The sequence below is a fragment of the Prionailurus bengalensis genome, chromosome D3, assembly GCF_016509475.1.
Source record: "Prionailurus bengalensis isolate Pbe53 chromosome D3, Fcat_Pben_1.1_paternal_pri, whole genome shotgun sequence".
Taxonomy (NCBI): Eukaryota; Metazoa; Chordata; class Mammalia; order Carnivora; family Felidae; genus Prionailurus; species Prionailurus bengalensis.
The window spans coordinates 57798773-57825032 of record NC_057356.1 but is presented as its reverse complement, the minus strand read 5'-3'; the positions used below and the strand labels follow the sequence as shown (position 1 = coordinate 57825032).

The 26260-nt window shown below is 46.2% G+C and overlaps 1 protein-coding gene across 16 annotated transcripts in view; it reads right to left on the bottom strand.

Annotated features, from left to right (window-relative positions):
* FHOD3 (formin homology 2 domain containing 3) overlaps window positions 1-26260 on the bottom strand; it is a 476592-nt gene that overhangs the window by 11195 nt on the left and 439137 nt on the right. For 11 of the 16 annotated variants that reach the window (XM_043558622.1, XM_043558632.1, XM_043558634.1 and 8 more), the window contains 6 exons: window positions 25647-25766; window positions 24799-24960; window positions 20067-20257; window positions 13601-13793; window positions 8457-8480; window positions 6734-6908 (listed from right to left, as the gene is read on the bottom strand). In XM_043558622.1, coding sequence (XP_043414557.1) covers window positions 6734-6908; window positions 8457-8480; window positions 13601-13793; window positions 20067-20257; window positions 24799-24960; window positions 25647-25766 — 865 coding nt within the window. The remainder of the gene's footprint in view (window positions 1-6733; window positions 6909-8456; window positions 8481-13600; window positions 13794-20066; window positions 20258-24798; window positions 24961-25646; window positions 25767-26260) is intronic. The other 5 variants (XM_043558633.1, XM_043558636.1, XM_043558623.1 and 2 more) reach the window with 1 other exon arrangement.

The following is a 26260-nucleotide window of genomic DNA, read 5'->3' as shown; positions in this document are numbered from 1 at the left end:
CTGTAACAGCTACTGAAGGCCTCCACCCAATAGGCCCCGGGATCATGGGAGGGCAGATACCACACCACAGAGTGCATCACAGATGCTCAGTGATGTATGTCCACTAATGTCTGGAGTTCTGTGTTAATTCAGCTCTCTATCCATGGCTGTATATGCCTAGTAAATGTCAATTACCCGTAACTTCTCTTCCAGTTAAACAGAAATCAGTGGGTTTTGTGGCAGTCTATCTTCAGATTACTTAACCTTTAAAAATCATAATAGGACAGGGGTGCCTGGGTGGCTCAGTCGGTTAAGTCCCTGATATCAGTTCAGGTCATGATCTCGATGTTCGTGAGTTTGAGCCCCGTGTTGGGCTCTGTGCTGACAGCTCAGAACCTGGAGCCTGCTTCGGATTCTGTGTCTCCCTCTCTCTCTGCCCCTCTCCTGCTTGAGCTTGCGTGCTCGCTCTCTCTCTCTCTCTCTCTCTCTCAAAAATAAATAAACAGTAAAAAAATCATAGCAGAATAACATTCTTCAACTAACAAAGGGGGAACTGACATAAAATTTTCTCTGCTCCTTGCCCAGGTAAACACATTTATAAATAACTGTATATTAAAGCAGAGCAGGTCTAAGTCTGGCATAAAAGCATCTGCCTACAGACAAGCAAGAAGAAAGCATCATGAAAACATGCACTACCAAGCAATGTTCAACAGTTAGAAATGAATGGTATTTTAACATATCAAGAACTATGCCTTTGTGATAGATCAACTTCCTTGTGAAATCTCTTCTCTAAGATGGGAAATACATTTCTGTAAGAAGAAATATGTGCAATGGGCTCAAAACTGTGTTTCCTCCACACACACTGCCCTTTGTAATAAACATACGACTTCAAAAGCCTGTAGGTGAGTGTTCTCAGACTCTGTGCCTACGGAACACTACTCAGAGCCTAAGGTCCAGCTGAAGAGGAAAAAAAAGCCAGCTTTTCTTAAACCACAGGCAAAAAATGTTAGTAAATATACATCTTAAATTCTGGAGTTCTACTTCCATACTAATTTTTTAAAACTTTTGGCGTTTGGATGCTGATGACAATAGCTGTGAATAGCTGCTCACAGTTGAGTAGACTGTGATTTTTGTGGCTACGTGTTTGTGGTTGAAATTTTACAGCAAATATGTAATATGCTATAATTTAGTTATAATTTCAGCCAGTAAAATGCATATCGGTGAAGTGCGTACATAAATAATTCACACTTTGCAAAAGGAGTAGGATTCCTGGGGCTCCACCACCTGCATGTATCTGAGACCTGTGGTTAGATAGGTCCGTATGTTTTCGGGTGACAAGGTTTGTGTTGTTGCCTATGTTATTTTAAACATTTATTTTACGAATGGGAGCGTAGCTACAGCACTGGCATGTACGAAAACAGTAAATTGTACTTTCTCTGCTTATGCCCAAGGGCACCTGGTCTACTTGCTCCCATAAGACTAGATTTTTCAACATCATTAAACCCTTTAAAATAGGTTCCTCTCAGAAAAGAACTTTTGAAATTGCTGAATGTTTCTGCATTCTCAGGATGGTCCAGGTGGTCTAATTGGAGGCAAGAGGCGTCATACGGGCACAGCTGTCTCACTGGGACCCTTCAGAGCTTCTGAACAATGGTCCTCCTCAGAGCAGACAGAGCAATCGATAGTGCAATTGTGTTTTGCCCAGCAATTTCCTGTTTTCCCTTTTACCTACTGGTTTCTAATTCTGCGTCTCATTTTAAAACGCCAAACTACCCTTCCCAAAACACACAAATTTCAATCAACTGCATTTGCTCATAATATATTCTCAGAGCACTGGGCCAGAAAATGAAGGCATCATGTGATCTTCCTACCAAGAATTACCTATTCTTCCCATCTTATACATCCCCAGAGAGCTGCCTTCACCTTAATGTGTCAGGAGATGCTTCAAAGGAACATGCTGCCATATGTTCAGGATTGCCAGACTCAGTTTTGTGATGATGTCATTCTTTCATGACCTCAGTCCTTGTCCTGTTTTTTTTTTTTTTTTAACCTCCACCCCTCCTTGGTTATTTGCCTGCCTGAGAGCTGTTTATATGCATTTATCCTGGTCATGTACAGGTTGGATTTTTTTTTCCTGGAACCCTTGGACCCACACATGGCATCAGGGAAACACTGCCCATACATTTTACAGACCCAAAGGACCACTGGCTCGCCACAGTCTCCCAAGTGTTAGCAAGACATTTATATACTGAGACGAAATAGAAAGAATGAAGTATTATAGACTATGATAGCACTGTATCACTTTGACTTCATTTTTAAAAATATGTGAGTTGATAATTTAGACTTGCTGAATCACAATGTTGTACACCTGAAACTAACGTAATGCCGTATATCAACTACACTTCAGTTAAAAAAAAAAAAAAAACAATGTAAAGCGTAGTTTGAAAGATAACACTGTAGTTTATTTTTCCCCTTAAAAATCTAACCTAAAGAAATAGTCTAAAAGGGAAATAATTACATCAAAATAGAGTGTGATACAAGTTTGCCTTTGTTTCTGAAATAATTTCCCTGGATATAGACTTCTAGGTTTAAAGCTTTTCTTTCTGGCGGTTTGAAGATGTCATTTCTCTTTCTTCTAACTTCCAAGGCTTCTGTTAACAGTGAGCCCTCATCCTGACTGTCGTATTTTAGAAGGTAATCTATCTTTTCCCTCTGGTTTTTTTAAAAGAGTTTATCTTTATCTTTGGTTTTCTCGCAGTCTGCCTACATTGTATGACGTATGCTTTCCTCTTTATTTATTCTCCTTGAATTTGCTAAGTTTCTTAAATATGGGGGCTGATACCTATCATCAGCTCTGGGAAATTCTCAGCCATGACCTTGTCAATTATTGCTTCTTATCCATCTCTTCCTGCTGTTCCCATTATACATAGGTTACACCATTGGACTGTGCCTCATTCCTCTTACATTTTGTTCTGCTCTTCCCATTGTTTTCCTATGCTTCACTTTGTACATTTTCTAATAACTCATCTGTGAAGTCATTAATCCTTTCTTTTGCTGGGATGAGTCTGCTCTTAAACCCACTCAACGAGTTATTTCAGACATTTCTTTTGCAGTTCTTGAATGTCCATTTGATTATTTTTTTTTAATAAATTCCAATTTTCTGTTGCAAGTGTCCACCTTTTAATCAATTTGTCTATATTTTCCTTTGTGTTAACATTCGGAATGGTTCAACCCTGGCTGCAAATTTCAACATCCGGATCACCTGTGGATCTGCTGCTAGTGTTTCCTTTTCCTTGTCGGGCACATTTTCTTATTCTCTTGGCTTGTAATTTGGACTCTGCACTGGACTTTGTGTACAGAAGGATGCAGACACTGGAGTCCATGTTATTTCCCCCAGCCTTCGCTCTTTTCTGTTAAGCAGACATGGTGAAGAACGGAATGAGGTCGGGACCAGACTGTAGTTTTAGTGAAGAATCAGTCCACCTCTGTGTTTAAATATCTGTATGTATTTGTCGAAGGTGCTTACTCAAGCTCGTATTTGTTTCCTCGGCCCTTCAAGGCTACAGGAGATTTCCTCCAACTTTTCTGACCCAGCCTCCCCCTCATCATGCTGCCCCAGCATTTAGCAAATGCCTCATGGAGAAAACAGTCCTGGAGTTTAGAGACCCTCTACTTCCAAACCCTTATGCCAACTCACGTAGCTATTAGACATTTGGCTGACTTCTCTCTACTATTTGAGTCTCTCTGCCCACGGTAGGCCCAGTTCTCGGGTCTGTGTCCAGATTTGGCAAATAGTCCTAAGGAGGGGCTCTCAGCTCATCTACAATTCTAGGTTGTCTAGTCCTCTTTCCCTTACCAGTTTGCTGATATCTTTTAAAAGAAAGCTTCTGCCACTGTATTAAAACAAATTCTAGTTGTCTCAGCAGGAGTGGTGCACTGACCCTCCCTACTATGTGCCATCTGGAAGCAGAAGTCCCTGAATGTGCAGAGAAACTGAACAGTCTTCCTTTCTCATCTCTTTCTCTCTTAAAATTTGCAGCCTGTTATGTTCCATTAGACAAACTAGGCTCCATCTCCGCAGATGGCTTCCATCGAGCTACCCTTGCAGCCACACAGGTATAGGGCTCCAGACCCCTGATGGCTGCGGTCAACTCCATGCGGGCATTGACACTCCCCTTCATCTTCCTGGTGGCCACGTGCAGGCCAGGACACAAAGCCTGCAAGAGCTGCTGGGCCCAGAGAGTCTAGACTCATCCGTGGGATGTCTTAGGTCGTTTTGAGTACCACAGGTATAAGTGATTCCCTTCCACACACCCCACCACACCGCAAAGCTGTTCTATTTACTCTTATCCTTGTTTTATGCTTCATAAAAGCAGCATTGAGAAGGATAGTCTCTACTGCTATGCCTCTAATGCTACTACCTTCTTCACCATCTCACATTCAACACTTTTTTTCTCTCTTCTTAGATTCTTTCTTGTATATACATTCTTCCTCTGTGTCACTACTTGGCTTTTCTGAGAAATGGAAGGCCTTTTATAAATAGCACTGGCCAAGTGGAGGATACCTCTCCTTCCTCATAGAAAATCAGACAATCAGAACATACCCCATAAAGTGCTCAGGGCTGTGGTTGTTCACAGCTGTGTCTCTCTGCTGTTGGTTACCAAAAGGCAGCCCTTTCATTGCTACAGCAGAATATTCATATATTCATTTATTTTCTCCTAATTCCATATCCAAGACTACCTAGAAGTCAGGGGGTTTGGAAAAACCAAATCCCAGAGAACCCAATCTTTGATTCTTTGATGTAATCATAGTATATGAAGTATTTGAGGTATAGTTTGGGAATCAAGGTTGTAGTAGAAGATATGACTTTCCTGCTTTGCTGTCTGTGTCTCAGGATACCACTGGGGCAAGGGTGGAGGGAGGCAGCCCTTTTTCTGGCATATTCTTAGCTGCATATCAAAGTAAAACCCCCGCAAAAAGGGTAAAAACAAAGTCCAACATTAAGAAACAGACAAAGGAGCTAGAGTGATATTGAACTCACACGAAGTAAGAAAAACATGTGGTAATTTTGTAAAAATCCTGAAGTGCAGCTCCCCTAGGGAATCCCACATATGCCTTAGGGACCTGGAACCCTGCCTGGAAGCCCTTTCAAGACTCCTCCTTGGATGGCAGCTTATGGTCCTTGGGTTGGCAAGAAGTTCCAAGAAACCAAATGTAATGTGTGACCCATTTTCTTCTAAAGAAAACTTGAAACTGCATTTACTTTGTCTCTTATGTCAAAGTTCTTGTTACTATCATTACTATTTTTTTCTTACATTTAACAGGGTTGACAACAGCAAAATTCCAAAAACACAAAGCCAATTAGAAGTCACTGAAGGGCCTTCTCAGGGGTTTCTCCAGCTCACAACTCTACTTTGTAGCTGCCCTCTGTCATCCTGTGAGTCTCGATGTTCTCCAGAGTCTGGGAGGATGCCTGATGGGCATCGCATGCACGCATTTCCTTACCGAGTTTCCGTGATGTGGAAGCCAACCCACAACCCAGTTTTCCTGGCCTGTTCTATTTTTTGCCCCTCTCTAATTACTACTAGAACTGCTCTCAGGTGCCAGAGCACCCCAGTTTGGACAATAAATGATATGCTTTCTGTTAGTTGTTCGCAGTGTATGTGCGAAGCAAACACCAAGAGGAGAGACAGCCTGTCTATCAGGAGCTCATTCTCTTTAGTGATAAAGTTTGTAATCTTTAGGCAGCCTGAAGGGGGGTGCTCAGGAGCACATGGGAGGAAGGATGGGCCCAGTGAGTTGAGGAGGACGAAGGAGGAGGCGGATCCTGGAGGTGAAGGGGGGCTGGACAGGCAGAGGAAAAGGGGACAGCATCAACAGCGGAGGGGGCTCAGGGAGATGCGGGTACAGAGAAGGGTGGTGCCCGGTGGGAGGGCCAGTGAGTGCCAAGTGTGGGAGACAAGCTGAGACCAGGGGCCTGAAGTGACAGGGGCCTGAAGCGACAGCATGAGCAGTGTGGGCCACGTCTTGCAGGCAGTGAGGAAAGCGAGGAGGGGATCACGTGGTGTCAGACTAGACTAGGGGACACCAGTAAACATTCTCGGACGAAAAATGCACCTCATTCTTAATTACAATAAAATATCCCTTCCAAGTTATGAAACGAATCTGGAAACTCTTCTCTGTCTTTACCATCTTCAGTTTTCATCGCTTCATTGCCTCTAAAGATTTAAAAAGGCAAAAAAGGGATAGTGCTTTCATCTGGGGGCCGGCACGCTTCTTCTATACGGGCCAGCTCATGAAAACTTTAGGCTGTAGGGTCCTCACAGTCTCTCCCACCACCACTCAGCCAGGCCACGGCTGCCTTCAGGCGCCACAGACAACACACCAATGGGTACACTTGGCCGTGTCCTAGAGAAAACCTCATTTACCAAATACTCCGCTGGCTGCATTTGGTAGTTTCCTGCCGCCCCCCCCCCCACTTTAACCCGTAAGGATTCATTCATAATAATAACTCCTCTTGTGTGAATTCAGTTATACCTCTGGGAGGATTGGTCTTTGGGACGAAGCACTACAGTGGGTCACAAACGTGTGCGTGAAGGAACGTGTGTGGTCAGCACTGGAGGTCCCGGGGAGTCGGAGGCCCTGAGCAGATACTTCCTGGGCCCAGTAACCTGTACCCTCGTGCTGGGAACCGGGTACCTGCGGGTGGTCATCTGGGGAAGCCCCCCTCAACTGCCCCCGGCCCAGGAGTTACCTCGGCTCGCTCGGCTGCGTGTGCGGACGCCCAGCACCGGGGTGGCATCCTCCACGGCGGGCGACGAGGTCTTCAGCACGGCCTTCATGTTCTCGTGCTCTGTGGCGTCCTCCGCATAGCTCAGGCCCTGCGGCTGGCTCAGAGGCGCCGGAGAGCTGCTGGAGAACTTGCCGGACTACGAGACCAAAGTAGGGGTGAGGGGTGAGGTGACTCCCCAAAACACCAACTCAAGCCCACAAAACGTTTCGTTGAGGAAAACCTCCCTCTTCGTTGTTTGTGTGCATTCTGCAGATGCATTCGCTAGGGCAGTCACTGAGGTTGTCAATGAACCAATGACACCCATCCATGTATGCCTCAAGTTCTCTGACCAGAAAGAAAAGCCATGGTCCCAGAAGGACCACACCCGGCCCTCCCCTCTCCAGGCTCTCCCGGCCCACTGCAGATTCCCTCGGTAGCTGCCTGCTAGGGACGACTGACATCAACCCTGGGAAGCACTCAGAAACCAAATCTGTTTCCAACCCCAAAGCTCTGATGTGAGAATTCAAACATGCCCCGTTAATCACATTATCAAGTTTTTAAATTTACCACCAGAAAGCACTTAAAATTTTCTTATCTACCACTTATGATGGTTTAAAACATGGGATTCAGTCACACAATCATACCACGGTAAGCGATGGGTAGAATCTTTCCAGATCTAGTCCCATCTCACTTTACAGAGAAGGAAACTGAAGATTCAGTGACATGCCAAAGACCCCAAGGGAATCAGCTGCAGGGCCCAGACCCGAACATGACACAGAAATTCATGCTGAAACTGAGTTGGGCAACACTCGCTACTTCTGGCCGTGTCAGAAATGTAGTTGTTTGAACATGCAGTACATGTACGTGGTGAAATTCTCTAATTGTAGCTGAGCAAAGAATCAGGGTTTAGATGTTTTAAAAGAGGTATGCTAGAACACTGGGCCATATGTACACAAGGGCAAACATCTGGAGGAGAAACAGAAAGTCAGTCAGACTAATGTTTGCAAAGAGCAGTTCTACAGATTCCTGGCTTCCTCTTGTCATCGAGTGTCTCAGCCATGGCAGCAGAGCCCAGGACTCATCTGCTCATGCCATCTGCACTGCTCCCTCCTCATCTCCCAGGGCCCATCAGCCCTGACTTGGACTCTGGTTCTCCCATCTGTACCGGACCCAGGAGGAGGAGCCCTGTCATCCCACCCCTGCACATGTGAATCCCAATGAACCCGATGGATTCCGGCTGAGAAAATAGACACAAGTCAAAGGCTGCCCATGAGAGGGGACTGCTTTCGTGGCCACTATCCCACTTCCTGTTTGGTTTTAGGGCTCTTTCTACGGTTATTCTAGAATCCAGTTCTCATATTTGAGTTGCCAAAAGGCTCAGACAGGGGGCTTGAGGGTAAATTCCCTGTCCACTTCTCCAATATTGGAGAGTATCTCCAATATTAGAACTTGGCCATTCCTGACAAGGCCTGGGACTCAGGCACAGCTTGGAAAATGCAGGTAACCCTTGATTCCTGGCATACACAGCATGATGAGAACCCATGTCAGGAGGTTAGTGATCACACGAAAGCAACCAGAAAACAACCATGCATGGTTTAGAGCACTGAATGGTGCTGATGCCTCATGCCGCTTATGTTAAGTTAGACTCTACAGCACGCCTGGGAAGGCCAAATGTGGCATTCTTCATGTTTATCAACAGTCCTACCTCCACTTCATCCTCTTCGTCAGTCTGCCCGAGAGGACAGGACAGGATGGAAAAGACAGAAGGGATTCTTAGATGGTGCAGAAGTCAGCAAAGATGAGAGCATCTCAATGTCATAGCAAATTCCAAATACAGAAACTGGCCATCAATACCAGGGTGCGCCCTCCTGATTTGGGAACTGCCAGGCCCTGACTGCACAACCCTCCTGCCCTCGTCCAGATATTCCCTCTGTGAGCCCCAAGGCCAGTTCTGACCAAAGTCAGGAGGAATCTGTGGGGCTCCAGACAAACCTCCTGAGGCCGCCCAAGGGCTGATAGCCAGCATACCTGGTTTCCGGACAATTAAGATCTGACTCCCAGCTCTGTGGCCTGCGATTCAGCTGGCCATGTCCTGTGGAACCCACCACAACCTGCCAGTTACCAGGGCTCTCCGTAAGTGGACCAGCCTCCATCTGCCCAATGCTCTCTGCCAGCTACTGTCCTCCCTCTCATCCCGAATGCCAGAGCCCTCCCCACCTAGGCTGCCAGGTCCTTCCACACATAGGGAAGGCAGAACACGCAGAACAACCACCCAAGTAGAATGGGTCCTGTTACCCTTTCCTCCGAAACATGAAACTCAGTTCTTCTAAAACTCTTACCTGCCCCTCATGGAGGCTTTCTGAGCTGACACGCCAAACTTTTAATTATCACCAGATAAACTTCTTTAAGTAACTTTTAAATAAAATATCTTTTTTAAAAGATAAACTGAGGGCAGGGGAAACTGAGTGGCTCAATTAAGCGCCAACTTCAGCTCAGGCCATACCTCGTGCTTCATGAGTTCGAGCCCCGTGTCAGGCTCTGTGCTGACAGCTCAGAGCCTGGAGCCTGCTTTGGATTCTGTGTCTCCCTCTCTCTCTGCCCCTCCCCCACTCATGTGCATGCTCTCTCTCCTTCTCTCTCAAAAATAAACATTAAACAAAATTAAAAAAAAAAAAGACAAACTGAAGGTGAAAGTCATGCCCATTTCTTGATTTTAGATTAAACACACCCTCAATTTAACCTGTTTCCACTGAGGTTACAAGACCAGGCCCACAGATCAGACACAAGGATTTGTGTTTTTTTTTTTAATATATATAATTTATTGTCAGATTGGTTTCCATACAACACCCAGTGCTCATCCCAACAGGTGCCCTCCTCAATGCCCATCACCCACTTTCCCCTCTCCCCCACCCCCCCATCAACCCTCAGTTTGTTCTCTGTATTTAAGATTCTCTTATGGTTTGCCTCCTTCCCTCTGTGTAACTTTTTTCCCCCTTCTCCTCCCTCCTGGTCTTCTATTAAGTTTCTCAGGATCCACATAAGAGTGAAAACATGGTATCTGTTTTTCTCTGACTTATTTCACTTAGCATAATACTCTCCAGTTCTATCCACGTTGCTACAAATGGCCATTGCATTTCTCATTGCCAAGTAGTACTCCATTGTATATATAAACCACATCTTCATTTTTTTTTTTAACATTTATTTATTTTTGAGAGAGAGAGAGAGCATGAACGGGGGAGGGTCAGAGAGAGAGGGAGACACAGAATCCGAAACAGGCGCCAGGCTCTGAGGGGTCAGCACAGAGCCCGATGCGGGGCTTGAACTCACGGACCATGAGATCATGACCTGAGCTGAAGTCGGACGCTTAACCAACTGAGCCACCCAGGCGCCCCAAACCACATCTTCTTTATCCATTCATCAGCTGATGGACATTTAGGCTCTTTCCATAATTTGGCTATTATTGAAAGTGCTGCTATAAATATTGGGGTACAAGTGCCCCTATGTGTCAGCACTCCTGCTTCCCTCAGACACAAGGGTTTTGAGAACAGACTAAACTTTCAGCAGCTGAAATGACAAAATGCTTCTGATTCATCAAGTTCCACACCATCCCCAGGCAAATAGCACCACACTCAGAGATAAGAGTCCTGCTCTATTTTTATTTCTAGTTTAGAACTTATTATTTTACCAGGATGATTGGCATTTTCTCATCATTAGCACATGTATAAGTTGTTACCTATACAAAATCTCGAGCCCTCTCAACATCCCCCAAAGTAACTAGCATTCCCTGTTTCTAGAAGAGGAAGCTGGGGTTAATGGAGGATAAATGTCTGTGAAACTGAAGGAAACATTTAAAATAGGAAGCCAGAAGGGGAAGCTCTCATGCCTTAATGCTGTCATCAATTGCAGCCACCAACAGGAAGAAGCCTACCTTAGCACCCCAGCAAGAGGGAAGAAGATTTCCTTCTTGCCTGGCAACAGCCCAGCCAATGAGAGAGTACCGCAACTCAGCCAATGAGAAACCACCACCACGCCGAATTCTCACTTTTTTTCTAATGGACTTTTCATTGGAAGTAGCCTCTCCCAATTTCCTCTTTTGTCTATAAAGTAGCATTCCTTTCCTTTGTTCTCTGGACTTGCCCTATGGTTTTGTCATAGCTTACATGTCCCAAATTGCAATTCCACTGCCATTCCCAAATAAACCCATTTTGTTGCTAAAATAACTGGCTGGTTCATTTTCAAGACCTCCCCACTGTCCCCGGATGTGGAGGTCATGGGACTGATAGCCTGAGTTCTTGCCGCCCATCTTGAGTATGATGACAGTAGACAGGCCACCGCAGTCTTGTGCTGCCTTGTCTATGTCACCATTTTGTCTAGAACTACTTCAGGGAACAAGGAGGAGGAACTATTTAATTTAATATTGACCCTTAGCTGGGAGGACTCCTGGATTTTGAGAAAGGAAGCCTTTTTCATTTTAGAAACAGAGAAAGAAGAGGAGGGACAGGCACACAAGGACAGATACAGGGTTGACTCTAAACACAGGGTCTTCAGATTGTACCCAGATTTCACTCTATCTTGGAAAATAATTGCTTTTTCAGGGCACCTAGGTGGCTCAGTTGGCTAAGTGTCCGACTCTTGATTTTGGCTCAGGTCGTGATCTCACGGTTCCTGAGATTGAGCCCTGCGTCGAGCTCTGTGCATGGTGCAGAGCTTGCCTGAGAGTCTCTCTCTTCCTCTCTCTGCCCCTTCCACGTGCGCTCTCTCGCTCTCTCTCTCTCAAAATAAACAAACATTAAAAAAAGTTTTTCCGCCAAATCATGTCTGTTTGACTGCTACCACTTCCACCTTCATTTTACCCAGAATCTTTATTAAAAATGATTTACTACACAGTTTTCTCTAAAAATCATTTACAGCCCTACTGTTCAGGGACTCAATCTATCGCCTATGTTTTTAGTAGTGTAAGTTGTGTATATGTTGTTTTCTAACCAGATCATGAGGATACCCTTGGGGTATAGCTTGTCTTTTATTGCAGTCACATCTTCCTTAGTGCCCAGCGCAGTGCTGGGCACATAAGTGAGAATTGAGAAAAGAAGCTATACACTTTGCCTTAAGTGACAATATCCTAGTTTTCCAGCAGATGGCAGTCTTTGTACGTGGATGATGCCACTCTGACCACTGAAAACAGGGACTATGTTGAGGATGAAGCCTGTACAGCCCACATTTTAATGGAAATTTAAATATTTTTGAATCGAACTGCAGAAACATTTACCCATTTATAAATAGGCAAGCTGAATGTTTTTGGAGAAGGACAGAATTAAAAAATTAGTGGGATCTGTAAAAAAAAATCTCAAAAATTTGGCAAGAAATTATCATGTGTTTTCATAACTATAAGCATATTGGGCTTTTATTTTTCACCCTCCAATGTGTCTCATTTCCACAAAAGCAAGTAAGCCCCTTTTAAACTTTTAAAAATAACACCGTGGAATGCAAAGTGGGCCACAGTTTAACCAAATGGATTCAGTTTGCTTCCTGTTGCTGTCCTCTGGGAGGCTAAACATCCTATTGAACCCAGATTTCAGGAGAGGAGAAGGAAAACTCTCAGTGATGGCACTGGCATTCAGAACTGCCAGGGGGCTGCACAGAGGACTCCCTCCACAGACAAGTGAACTGAGTACTCTTTAAGGGTCAAGAAAATTCCAAGGGAACAAGGAGTTTGGGTGAGGGGGTTGGTCCCTGGTGGTCCGCAGAACTGCCATAAAATGACAACATTTCTAAGATGATGGATTCGGTCACCACATAAATGTCAGATCCTTCAAGAATGTGGACAGGAATCGTGTGCACTCCGTTTTTCCCACAACACACACACCCATCGGGGCGCAGAAGGTAGCCTGGGGTCTTCTTAACTGCTTTTATTCCTCCCTAAAGAAATATGTCTGACTGGAGTTTCACTGAGAATTGCAACCCCCATGACGATGACACTCCCTGTTGCTTGGTCCTTTACCCTCTCCAACCTCTGTATCGCAGAGCCAGTGTGCTTCTCGAGTCCATGCACAGATGGGATCAATTTCATAAAGACACATCAGAAAGAGGCACCTGCATGGTATGTCTTTGTCTCTGGCTTCTTCACACATCCCTTTCCCCTCTACTTATAGAACATCTCCCATCTGAATGCCCATGGCACCCGGGACCTGGGGGGCTCAGGGCTGAGGTGGGAGAGAGAAGCCCAGGAGTGAGGCAAGCATGTAAGTGTGCAGAGGCTCCCCCCCGAACGCCCCCCGAGGGGCTAAAGGGAACTCCTGTTGGATTCACTGTTGTCCAGATTTCTTCCCACCTGAATATCCTCTGACTCAAGGGACTGCCAGGAAGCCCTCAGATTATGTCTTTGACCAACCTCACCAATTATTTCTCTATTCAGAGGCCTAGAATGGGTTGCCCATGGGTCAACTGGTTGGTTGCACATAGCATCGTTATGATGATGAAACTCCTGAATCAACTCCCAAATCAGTAGTATACCTGTCTTCCTATGATAAGTGGCATCACCATTTAACTGTTTTCTTTTCTTCCACTTTTACCCACATCCCAGAGGTTGAAGAATCAAGCCTTTAATGACACCACATCCCACAACACCCCAATATGGGTTAAAGTCCCTCCACCAGCCACACATCCTTAATTTACATGTATTAGTCCCACGTATGTTATATAGATTTTCGCAGAAATAGTAGAGGAATAGTTTACGAGCACTATTTAAAAGATGGACATTTTTTTCACAGTGGGGGGTGGGGAGCACAGCTCCCAAACTGTGGGGAGATTTTATGGTTGATCTACTTTCACAATAAATGACATGAAACTTACATCGGTGATCATCTTCCCTCTGGTCTTATTTCTTTCTCTGTGGTTGGCCCGTTTCTGTTTCTGCTGCAAAACCCTTTCCCTGGTGGTGCGATACTCCAGTGCAAATTCACTAAGGATCCTGCAGAACTTGTTTATGTTCACTTCCCGAATCGCGTAAGGTGGGTGGCCCATAAAGAGCAAAAAGGAATGGAACCTGCGATAAAACACACGATAATGGTGATGGCTTCAGTTTTAAAGAACAAAAACCAACGGTCTCAAAACTTTCAGTAAGAAACCAACCAGGCAGGCATCGTGCTTTGGGGTTGAAGAGACTTGAGTGAAAAATGCAACCAGAAGTCAAGTTCAACTCGCTTTCTCGCTGAAGGAGGATGTCTAGGTGTTAGGATTTTAGGAGATTACTGTTTTCCTTTTGCTTATCAGTGTTTTAATGCTTTTCTAAAATGTGTACGCAAATCTTTCGTAAGAGAAAGGATGAAGCACTGTCTTAAAGACCGCAGTTTCTAGATTATGTAGGAACTGAATAAGGAATAAGGGAATATTGCTTAGTGATTCCTCGATGACCTGCTTTCACGACAACTGGAACACACGTGATCACATGAGTTGTCAACAGGTGGTTTGTAAAAATGCTGATAAAATTTTTTGTGAGTAAATATTCCGAAATATTTTCTCATGATATCATATACAATCTTAATTTTATTAGGAAGCACCAAACAAGCAGCACAAAATAAATTTCAGCTATTTAACTTCTAAATTAAAAATTAGTGGATTTTAGTGACTTAGCAATTTTGTAAAGGAAATTAAATAAGCAAACATGTACACGACTTTTAGTTATCCGGAAATGAGAAAGAAGATACGAGAAGACAGAGGGACATTTTTATGTAGACGGAACAGTATTATATAAAGGATACCACTATTTATGGACAACTACTTTGGATTTTGATCATTCTAATTTTTACTGTTTGAATAGGGGTTTTGATAGGTTTTCAAATGAGAGAAATTGGCTTATTCCTTATGTGAAAAATAATAAAACATACAACTTATAATTAAAGGGGCTGAAAAAATGTTTACTACCAGAGAATTTAGCTACACCTATAAAGCTGTTTTCATGACTTTGGATTAGGCAATGATTTCTTTCTTATATGTGACACTGACACCATCGGCAACCAAAGAAAAACACAGATAAACTGGACTTAATCAAAACTAAGCACTTCTTTAAAGATGTTTATTTATTTGGAGAGAGAGAGAGCACGAGTGGGAGAGGGGCAGAGAGAGAGAGGGCAAGAAAGGGAATCCCAAGCAGGCTCTGCGCTGTGAGCACAGAGCCTGATGCGGGGCTTGATCCCACAAACTGTGGGATCATGACCTGAGCCACAATTGAGAGTCAACCCCCCAAGTGACTAAGCCACCCAGGTGCCCCCCCCCAATTAAACACTTTTGTGTGTCAAAGGACACCATCGAGAGTGAAAAGACAACCCACAAAGTGGAGAAAATATTTGCAAATCATGTCTGATAAGAGATTTGTATCCAGAATATATACAGAAATCTTATGACCCAACACTGAAAAGACAAATGAAATATGGACAAAGGATCTGAATAGACATTTCTCCAAAAAAAGATACACAAATAGCTAATAAGTGCATGACACGGTGCTTGACATCATTAAGCATTGGGGGAATGCCAACCCAAACCACAAGGAGATGCCACTTAACACTCACTGGGATGGCTATAATAGAAACACACACAATAACAAGTGGTGGTGAGGGTGCAGAGAAGTTAGAGCCCTCAATCAGTAGCAGACGGGAACATAAAATGGCTCAGCTGCTTATGGAAAAGTCTGGCAGTTCCTAAAAAGTTAAACATAGGATTACCATATGACCCAGCACTTTTGCTCCTATATATATCCCCAAAAGAAATGAAAATATGTGCCCACACAAAACCTCTACAGAAATGTTCACAGCAACATTAATCATAATAGCCAAAAAGTAGAAACAACTCAAACGTCCATCAATAAATGAACAAAATGTGGTCTATCCACACACAGTACCACATAACTGGCCCCACTTCCTGTCTCACCTCCAATGACCCCAGCTGCACTAGACTCCTCAAGATCCCTTGAACAAGCCTCGGACTCCAGGTGTGCTATGTGGACCCGGAGATGGCCGAGCCAAGAGCCTGCAGGGCCTGTGAGAGGGGCAGAGAGGCATTCCACTGGCAGGACCACAGGCTCTGAAAGGTGTCCACTCCTAGCCGTTCCCGCTCTCCCATCCTAAAGGATCCTGCCCCAAATATCACCTCCTCAGAGAAGCCTTCCCTGATGTATTTTGTAAAACAGCACCGTGTCACTTCCTGTCTCAATTATACTCTTAATTTTTCTTCCTGGCTCTTACTACTACCTGACATTATACACTGGCTGTATAATACATGATGTGTTGAGATAGGAAGGCATGTGCAAGAAAAATCAAGGGGACAACCAGTATCTTTGATCGGTCCCATCATCCACCCTTTCCATCAAGTGTGCCACTGAGTAGAGGGTCTGGCCCAGGAAGGGGAAGGGTGGATCTGGGGGTACCAGGAAGCCAGTGAGGGTGTCACTTGTCTCTGTGCCGGCCAGCAAGGCCTTCCTCCACACTTGCATCTGGGCCCCCGCACTCCAGCGCCCACCACAGCATATACAGCTCAGCCTAACGGGTCTGCGGGAGCTGAGTGAGGGGCTTGCAGGTGAGACAAGGCAGCTGGAGGGGCAGCACGAAGGGAAAGGGTAAGACGCAGATTCAGCCACGCAGAACGAGATTTTCTCAGCCAGGCAATGGTTTTGAAAGCTAAGTCTTACCTAAAGAGGACTAAGTTGTTTCATCTGCCCCTTTATCAAGAGGAGACCCACTGGACTAAGGGAGGGCCAGACAGGACAGGGAGGTAGAAGCACCTGCTTCTTTAGCTTCATGAATGAAGGAGCAGGGAAGGTGGGAGGCCCGATGTGCGTTCTCATCTCTCCCCAAGAAGGTCCTGGAATGGGGAGAAGTCTGCTGAGAGGCTAAGGGGTGCCGAGGGCAAGAGGAACTTCTGTCCCACCAGGAGGCCCTGGTACGAAACAGAGGGTTCCGGGCCCAAACGGACCCCCCCCCCCCCCACGGCAGAGAGGGAAGGGCAGCCTCGTAAGGTGAGGAAGCAGTAGGGTCCGGCCAGACTCACTGGCCCTCATGGATCCTGTGTGGTGGACAGTGGACCCTAGGGACCCAGGGGGTGAGAGCAGAGAGCCTGCGGGGTCTGAGGACACAAGTGGAGCAGAGGGGGGACCTGATGAGCTGTCCTTTCAGCCCATCAGTCACACCAGGAGGTGCTGAGCAGAACTACCCTGGCCTGTCCATGTGGGAGGCTAGTGAGTTTCCAGAGGGCTCCGTCGGAGAACCTACCCCCGTCTTCACCACTGGGCTCTAGAAATCACTGGACTTCCCCAAGGTCAACTTCGGGAGGGGTAGCTTGGAGGAGTCGAACTCTTGAAGTCCAAACATTCGGGAGACTAACAGTTTAGCTGCTTATCCTTTGACTAGGTCGGCAAACTGCTACCCAGCCAGGCAGTGGGTCATTGAAGAGGTGGGCTGAATGGCAAAATAAGCAAAAGTTATTTTGTCTGTGCAGCTGAGCGTCCTCAGAATAGAACCGCAGCTCTGCTCCCTGCACAGGCTTGAGTTAATGCCCCAGAGACGGATGACCTTCATACTCGGGGAGCCTCAGAGCCGTGTCTGTGTCACCACTGTGTCTTTTAAAAAGAGCCCTATTAAATGAATTCCTAATTACACAGATAAAAATATAACTCTTATATACTTGCAAGTGAGGGAAAAAAATGAAGGCCTAGCTACTTCCAAGTTTCTGATCTGCAATATTTAGGCTGACCTGCAAGCCCATAAGGCACCTGTACCCACCTCACCTAGGGTTCTAGTCCTTTCTGGGTCTCAGTTTCCTAAGTGTAAAGGGAACATATTAGACCACAGCAGTGAAGGCTATGCTCCTGGGAATGCTGGGAGCGAGGGAGGGAAAGAGGAAACACAGCCACTGGGGCTCTCAGTCCCCCAGCGCCATTTCGACAAGATATTCCGGCTTTAATCAGTTCTACATATGGCCTTCCGGCTAACCACTTCATTCAAACCCAGGGTTCTGTGGCCTAGATGCTTTGGCTTGGCCACTACCTGGACCTGCCCTTTAGCCCTGCCTCCCCACACACCCCCAGCCCCGCCTTTTTAAAAAATGTTTGTTTATTTTTGAGAAAGAGACAGAGACAGAGTGCAAGTGGGGGAGGGGGAGAGAGAGGGAGACACAGAATCTGAAACAGGCTCCAGGCTCCAAGCTGTCAGCACAGAGCCATGCTCTTTTACCATCCACAATAACTACGGTGGATTCCTAGCTCGTGCTGGTCATCCCGCATGGGATGGCCAACAGTGAGGAGACAGGGATCTAGGTCATGCAACAGCAACCATCATTTGGGTGACCAGCTTACCAGGGAGAATAGGACAACCAGGGCAAACTATATACATTTTATACACACACACACACACACACACACACACACACACACACACACTAGGTTTAAGGAATCACCAAAATGAGTTTTTACCTATCCAGGATAATATAGCTAATGTGATCAGGCATAACAGCTTTCCAAGACTTTCAGAAAATTACTCCAGTTTCATAACATTCCAAGTGGAAACTATTTGTTTATTTGAGTAGTTTTAAGTTGGAAATTGCCTGTATCACACAAAAGCAGGGAGGCCCAAAGCAGCTCACGTTCCCTGCCTCCACTTGCTCACTATGTTAAAAGCATGGTGTACTTTGATTTCACTAAAAAATTTGACCAAATCTCTGATAAGACCCTCCTCCCCAGAGGGCACTAAGAGGTCAAGGTGGAGTGCAGGGAGAGGGATTTACAACTAAATTCCAGAAGTACTGAGTAACGGATGGTCTTCAACCTGGAGGGAAGATTCTGTTCCCTATTCTTGTCTTGCCTAACATTTTTATTTTTTTAAGTTTATTTATTTTTGAGAGAGAGCGAGTGAGCGAGAGAGCGCTCGCACAAGTGCGCCCAAGTGATAGGGAGGGGCAGAGAGAGGGAGAAAGAGAGAATCCCGAGCAGGCTCTGCACCATCAGCACAGAGCCCCACTCGGGGCTCAAACCCATGTACCCTGTGATCATGAGCTGAGCCAAATCAAGAGTTGGATGTTTTACCAACTAAGCCACCCAGGCGCCCTCTAACATTTGAAGACTACCACCACCTTGTTTGCCCTACAACAGCCTGGACCAAGACCCAGGAGGTACAATTCCCAAAGCAGCAAATGGCACAAGCCAGGCAAGAGCTCACATGCAGGCAAGACAATTAGGTTCCTGATGTTCTGGGTGGATTCAAAGAAAAGCTAAAAGATGAAAGAGAGGAAGAGAAAAAAAAGAATAAAAAATAGGAAATGTACAGAGATAAATGAAAATACGGTCGATTTGCTTAAAAAGATAATAAAGTGCTCAGATAGAGGTCTGGGAGTGTGCCCAAGGGGCAGGTCTCTGGGAAAGGCCTGCAGTTGAGCTGGCTCCAAGGGGCTCTCTTAACAGAACCACAACGAGGCCTGTTTCAGAAGGTCTGTCACCAGAGCACCTGTTCCAGGGAGACCACGGCCTGTAGGTCCACAGGCTCAGTAGGCCCAGGACAGAGCATTCAGACCCTGAAGGCCCAGATGAGAAGCCTACAACCATACTCTGTGATATCGCAAAGAGAGGAGAGTGGTGGTGCGTGGTTAGAAATGCCCTGGCCCCGGAAGTCAGAAGACCCAGGTTCTGGTCCTGGTGCTGCCTCTGCTCACAGCTGAGACAGCCCTGGACCCCGGCCAGCCTCCTTGTAGGCAAGAAAGGCCTGACACATCCCTGCACATCTTCCAGGCTCCTCTTGACTCCTGTGACCCTAAGGAAGGCTGGTGCAGAGGGTGGCACCCATTGGGGGGCCCAGGCCTCATCCAGGAGGGCGGCAGTGGAGCAGCCATTGGAGAATCAACAAGGGGAGGGTCTTAGAGGGCATGCTGCACGTTATATAGAGAAAGAGCTTTTCGAACGAGTCAGGCTGCCTTGCGACGACACGTGCTGTAGGTACGCAGAACTGTTCAAGCAGCTCCAGGGATAGATACAGGGGTCAGCTTGTCAAGGATCTTATAGATGCAGTTCCTACTCAAATGGGATGTGTGGATCACATGATCTCTAAGATTCCTTCCAACCTCAAAATTCAATGGCATCATATTCTTGGGTGTGTGTGTGTGTGTGTGTGTGTGTAAGAAAATTAAATACCCGTGAAACAAACATGTACAAAGGTGTATTTTCTATGTAGCAAGGATTTACAGTACAATTTTTGGAACCTTAACCTTCAGATCTTGGTTTGTAGAATATTTTCAACATGCCATTTTACAGGTGTTTCCATTAGTTCCTTGATCTACTTACCTGTTAATTATTCTTCTATGGACAATCTTTAAAATTATAATTCGCTCTGCACAGTCTTTTAGGAACTCTGACATTCGTTGTTTTAAAACGGGTTTCATTTCATGTTTTGCAATTGCCTTGAGGTGATCCCATGAAGCTTTGCATCTTCTCTCCATCTGACATAAATTATCCTGAAGTTGATCAAAGTCAACCTGAAAATCAGAGGGAGAACATTACAAATGCGCTGAAACAACCAGACATCGACCTGAACCAGGAAAGTGAACTGCCTCCGGGAAGAAACAAACATCAAAACCAAATTTACATGTTGAAATACAAACATATTTATAGCCTAAAAAGTATCTACATGTGTATTTGTCATTATCTTGACATCAGATTTTTTAGTGATAAAACTGTTCTCCAAAAGAACCCAATGCAAATATCATTCTTCCCTCCCCCACCCCCATATTTGGAAAGAAATCTTAGGAAAGTCTTTGGGAACTGTAAATTAAAACATGATATGAAGGAAGCCTAGTACAAGATGAACTGAGCAGATGTCTCATAAAATTTTTCAGAGGACTCTTGTTCTTCAGAGATGATTTTTCACTTAGGGTTATAGGAATACACCACTCATATCATACATGGATGGTTCTAATATGGTGGGGCCGGCTAAGGGGCAGGCAGCTTCTCTTCGCAGCTGGTCTTTTGTACACTGTGTGACAAATACTATTTATCCACCCATTCATTCATTCATCCCACACCCATGGAGAAAGCGGTATATGTCAGTTCCTATACCAGGCGCTAAGAACACCAAGACAAATGTTGACTGAGACCGAGATGCTGTTCTCGAGGAGGCTTATTGTATAAACAGGTGTACAGACCAAACCCTGAGGATGTGCAGAACCCACCAGGTGTGTGTGTGTGTGTGTGTGTGTGTGTGTGTGTGTGTGTGTGTTTGGGAGAGAGAGAGACATGCACACACAGCTCTTGTTGGCAGCTGGAAGCCATGTGTGCAAAGAACAGATGTGTCATAGCACCCACTATGCTCTTCAAGGAAGCGGGAACAGCTTGGCTTAACGGAGGTTGCCTCAACTCAGTCTTTCTAAAGTGATTCTTTTACTGAATTGCTAGACTAGAAATTACGTGAATTAAAGAGTCATGGAAAAAAATGCATTTGAGGGCATTTAATGGAGAGAGATACAAGACGGGAAACAAACGAGAAGGCTAGGAGGAGAGGCAGAAACAGATAAACCTAGGGAGGAGACGAGGGCACAGAGGTAGATGCAGAGTGGGAGTTGGTGGGAAAAGGTGAACACAGGGCAAATCAAGGTCAGAAGGAGAAAGCAGATGCCTAGAGGTGAACCACCATTCTTAGATGATGGAGGTCAAGAGATGTGAGTGCCCAGGGCACTTGCGGGAGTGGTCCCGCTCTCCTTGAGACAATGGAAGAGATCCAGTCAAGAAAGGTCAATTCAATGAGGGGATCTTTCACCAGACAGGATAAAGCCTTGCTGAGCACAAGAGATGCCCTGGGGGCCAGGCAAGACTTTGCAAGTCCTGGGTTTCTTGGGTGCTGAAGAGCCAAAAACAGAAGGCAAGTTTGGGCGGAGTCCTGGGATTCAGGTAAGCAGGGGATTCATGGGACTTTGAGAAAAATGATTTGCTTGAAACCAAAGGAATTCTGGGTCCAGATTAGATGACAGATTCTGGGTCTTAGTAGAGCTGAGAAAAAAAAAAATGTATCAGGTGTTCAGCTAAGAGGGGGGGAAAAAAAGCAGATTTAGAAAAGGACTAAATAGTTCAAAGAATAAGTCTAGCAAAGGATGACCTGGGACTGACAAGTAATGTCTAGGAGATTTTAAGGCAATTGTAATAGGTCTAACCATAATTCTCTGGATCTGTCCTCATTTGCATCTGGCAGGGCCCGGCTACACAATAAAATGACTTCTGTGCAGCTCAGATCTGCACTGAGCAGCCCTGTGCAGTCTGACCAGGTGACGCTTTAGCCCTTAAGGTGGGGGCAGAAGAAAGAAGCCTATTGCCGACAGGAGCCAGGTGGGAGGCTTGTGAGGAAGTGCCATTTCAGGGTTGGAGCTTAATGCAGCTTCTTTGGAGGGGGGCTGGAAGGCTGCCTCATCTGGCTGGCTGGCTGCCTGCCTGGCCGAAGGCCTGCTAGGACACGCGACCTGAGCCTTCACAATTCCCTCATGAGCTCCGATTCTGCTACTAGCTCCACTTTGCAGGGGAGAAACTGACGCACAGAGAGGTTAAGTAACTTGTGAGAGACCATACAGCTGTAAGCAGTGGAACTGGGATCTTAACCCTCAATCTCTCTGGCTTTCTCTCAGAGTTTCTTCAGTCTAAGTTCTCAACCGGCATGCCTTATGCCTAGATTTGCCCCTTTAAGATTCCACCTCAGAGGGGCACCTGGGTGGCTCAGTCAGTTAAGCGTCAGACCTCAGTTCAGGTCATGATCTTATGGTTCCTGAGTTCAGGCCCCACGTTGGCCTCTGTGCTGGCAGTTCAGAGCCTGGAGCCTGCTTCAGATTCTGTGTCTGCCTCTCTCTCTGCCCCTCCTCCACTCTCTGTCTCTACAGTAAATAAACATTATAAACATTTTTTTTTTTTTTAATTCCACCTCAGTTAGAGAGCTGGACTTGTTGCCTTCTTGGAGAAGGAAGTCCTTGCCAGAACACCTCTCCTGAGGACTGCTCCATACGGGCCACTTGTGTCTGTAGGAAGACCCGTGAGCTGTGTTCTGAAGCAAAGTCAAACCTTATCAAGTCAGACTGGGATGCTGTGGGACGGCTCAGGGACACAGTCATCCTGCAGACGCCAGGGCAGTCTGCCCCTTGGGGGTTGTAATGCTGAGGCCTGACGTGTGACACCACAGGACAGAGTGAATGCAACTAGGGCTGAGGTCTCTTGAGCCTTATTTTGTACCGGTCCACGTAGAAGGATCCCTCAATACCCACAAAGGCTTTGGGAGTAAAGGCGGAGTAGCGGTAGACACCCTCTTGCAAGCCACAGAGAGCTGGGTCAATAGTCATCTCTAGTAATTGCCGAAGTTAATAGGTAAAACCTACCTGCACTTTTGGCTTGTGTAGCCAATCTTCAGACCAGAATAAGTTATTAGTTTTTATTTAACTAATCACCAAGCATCCTTTGGGGAAGGCCTGATACTGAGGGGGGCGCTGGGCCAGTCACTGGGGGTCAGCCCGGTATCAGGACTCCTAGGCCAGGGCTACTTAGCTAGAAGCAGGCTCCACCTAGGAGAAGGCCCTGGGAAAGAACAAAGGACCACCTATAAAAAGGGAACCGATTTGATCTGTGTGGGTCCCGTAACAAGACCAAGATGACCCTAGCCACGCAGCAGACTCTGTCTCAGACAGAGGTGTTCCTAACAAACTGCCTTCTGAGAAGGTGCTCGTGGTGGGTGTCAGAGCAGGGATTGGAGGACCCCCTGTTGAGACACTCAGAGGGGCTTTTTGTCTTGGTTAGGATACTGAAGTAATATTTGTAAACACTTCAGAACAGTGCCTGGCACAGAGTAAACGCAGTAAGGCTGCCTGTGAAGTAAAGGAGTCTGTTCTTAGAAGCCTGTGGTCAGCTGTTGAGGCTGGGAGATCTCCGGCCATGCTTCCTTCTGCCTCAAGGCAGGTGCACCATCAGGCCGGCCCAGGACCCCCTGCTCGCTGTACCCGGCAGCTGCCAGCCTGTGGTCCGGAGGCAGGTGAAGGAGGGTCCCAGCCCCTGGGGCCCCACAGGCCAGTTCTGTGGGAGAAGGCAGAGAGAGGGAGTTCCGTGAAGGAGGCCTCAGCAAAGCCCCCTCCCCATGTGTCCCCTCTTCCCACCACTCTCTCTCTCCTCTTCTTACACTAGAGTCCAGTGTGTCCCAGAGCTAAAGGCTGTCTGCTTTCAGCTCCTCAGCCTGCCCAGGTTGGGTTTCTAGAAGTTTTCTCCACACTGGTCTCTGACTCCTGTTGCCCTATTCAGCCCCTCCCCATGAGTTTCCTGTTGCTCCCAAGACCCTCACATCTCCCAGTTCTGCTGTGTTTGGGGTTCCTCTGGGGCTGGTCAGCCTCAGTGATGTTCCTACAAGTGGGGGCAGCTGGGTGCCCAGCTACTGCGACTGTCTTTGTTCTAATAAACACAAGTTCATGAAGCTCTTTAGCTCTGCACTCAATTTAAGAGTCTGCAGCCGAGGGGCCAATGCTCTATACTGTTTACAGCCCTATAAAACGGTTCCCTCTGTGAAAGATCACAGGAATAGCCAATCTATGTGTGTGTGTGTGTGGGGGGGCAGCAGGAGGCCAGGTGTGCCCTGTTTCCTGGCTCCACGTTTCACAGCAGGGTCCCATGGAAGTCTTAGCGGGAGCCAAATTGCATCTTTTTGACATTGCTGCCTGAGCTGGGAAGTTCCGAGCAAGCTGGGAAGTTTTAAAGCTTGGGAGAATCCAGGCCTGGTGAGTAACACTGCTCAGCCGTGGATGTAGCAGTCAGGACTGGGATGGCAGGCTTGCCTCACATACCTCAGTAGGAAAGAATCTGATGGAGAACCAGAGATGGGAAAAGGATCTTAAAAGTCCATTACCAACAGCATGAGACAGGTCATATCCACAAACTCTAGAGCAAGGGTTGCAAGCAGCACTTGGACACTTTTACTTCATAGAGCCTGTGCCCCTCAGAGATGACTGGCAAAGATCCAGCATCTGAGGGAGAGACACGACCCACTCCTCTGGGCCCACAGACATACCTTGGCTGACCTGGTGACGGCCCCGATCTCCGAGTACAGATCGGAGCTGTCTGGAAAGTTTTCCACCACCATGGTGCACACGTGGTGGAGAAGCGACTGCTTGTGCACGGTGTCCTTGACTTCTGGAACCTTCTCGAGGTAGCTTAACTCAAACGCTTTGGCCTGTTTGGTGAACATTAAATAAAAGACAAGGAGCACAAGTTTGACATGGGCTCTTCGAAAGGCACAAATGGCTGGAATCAATGTCCTGTTGGAGTAGCCTAATATTTAGTTCCTCTGTGACTGGAGCTTCTCAGGCCACATGCTCCATTATCCTTAGCTGATCACACATAGACCAGCCATACTGAACATGAAATGAGCCTCTAGCCCTTTCCCAGACATGAGCTACCCCAGGCCTCTATGCCTAAATCAGAGTGCTGGGAGGCTGGGTCTCTGGCATCTAGGTATCTCAACTTTCTTTCTCTCTTTGCCCTCTACTTTGCTGCTTCCTGACCAAAGATATGCCATTTTTTTTTAAGTTTGCTTTATAATGTATATAAGTACAAACATTCAAGCAATAAGTTCGGGGAAAAAATGGGGGAGGAGGACAAAAGAAACTCTCTCCAATGTCATTTTGAGAGTAGCAATTTTTTTTTTCTAAGTTTTCCTATTTGTACAGCAAGATACAGGCTCAAATAAATAGGCCCTGATAAGTTTAGGACAAAATTCCTTCTAGATTTTCCAGCAATACAAAAGTTAACTTGTTCATCTGTGCTTTAGAGGACCAGAGGTACAACCTCCCTCAGCAAATGAAAGGCAGGAACTTTGTGACAAGGGAGGTAGGAGAATGAGGAATATAAAAGACTTACATTAGTTCCATTTAGAAAGTTCCCAATGGCTAAGAGAGTAGACAGGATAAAGCCCAAGGTTTTATTGTTCTCCAGTTGGTCTATTCCTTCCTTCAGATCCAAAAGTGGTTCTGCCACTTCCTTTCAATTAAAAAAAGTTGGAACGTGATGATAAAGAATGGACATTTTGGCTTTACTTTGGTTTTGTTTAACTTTTGTACAAAGTAACCACAGCGGAGTTCAGGGTATAAGGCAATCCCATGTTATGAGCACATGCTCTTAAGTATGGAAGTGCCAACGGGCAGCAGGGAAGTCTAGTCCCCAAAGTCTCCCCAGTGGAGACCAAATAGGTACCTGTGGCTACTTGTGCTGGGGTGACAAATGCTCCATCTTCCGCTGTTCCTACCCATCTGCCAAGCTCAGGCAGGACCCTTAGACCACACTCCCCTCTCATTCTCTCTTCTGACGATGGTTAACTTCTAGGACCCTCTTCCTTTGCATGTTCCTTCAGCATCTTCCACAGTCTTCCTCTCACCTTTCTCCTTCTAGGCAGATGGCACCAGAAACTGTCCCTCACTGTCCCCTGACCCCTCAGGTCTCCTAACCTCCCCTCTAGGACTCTATGGCTGGTCACT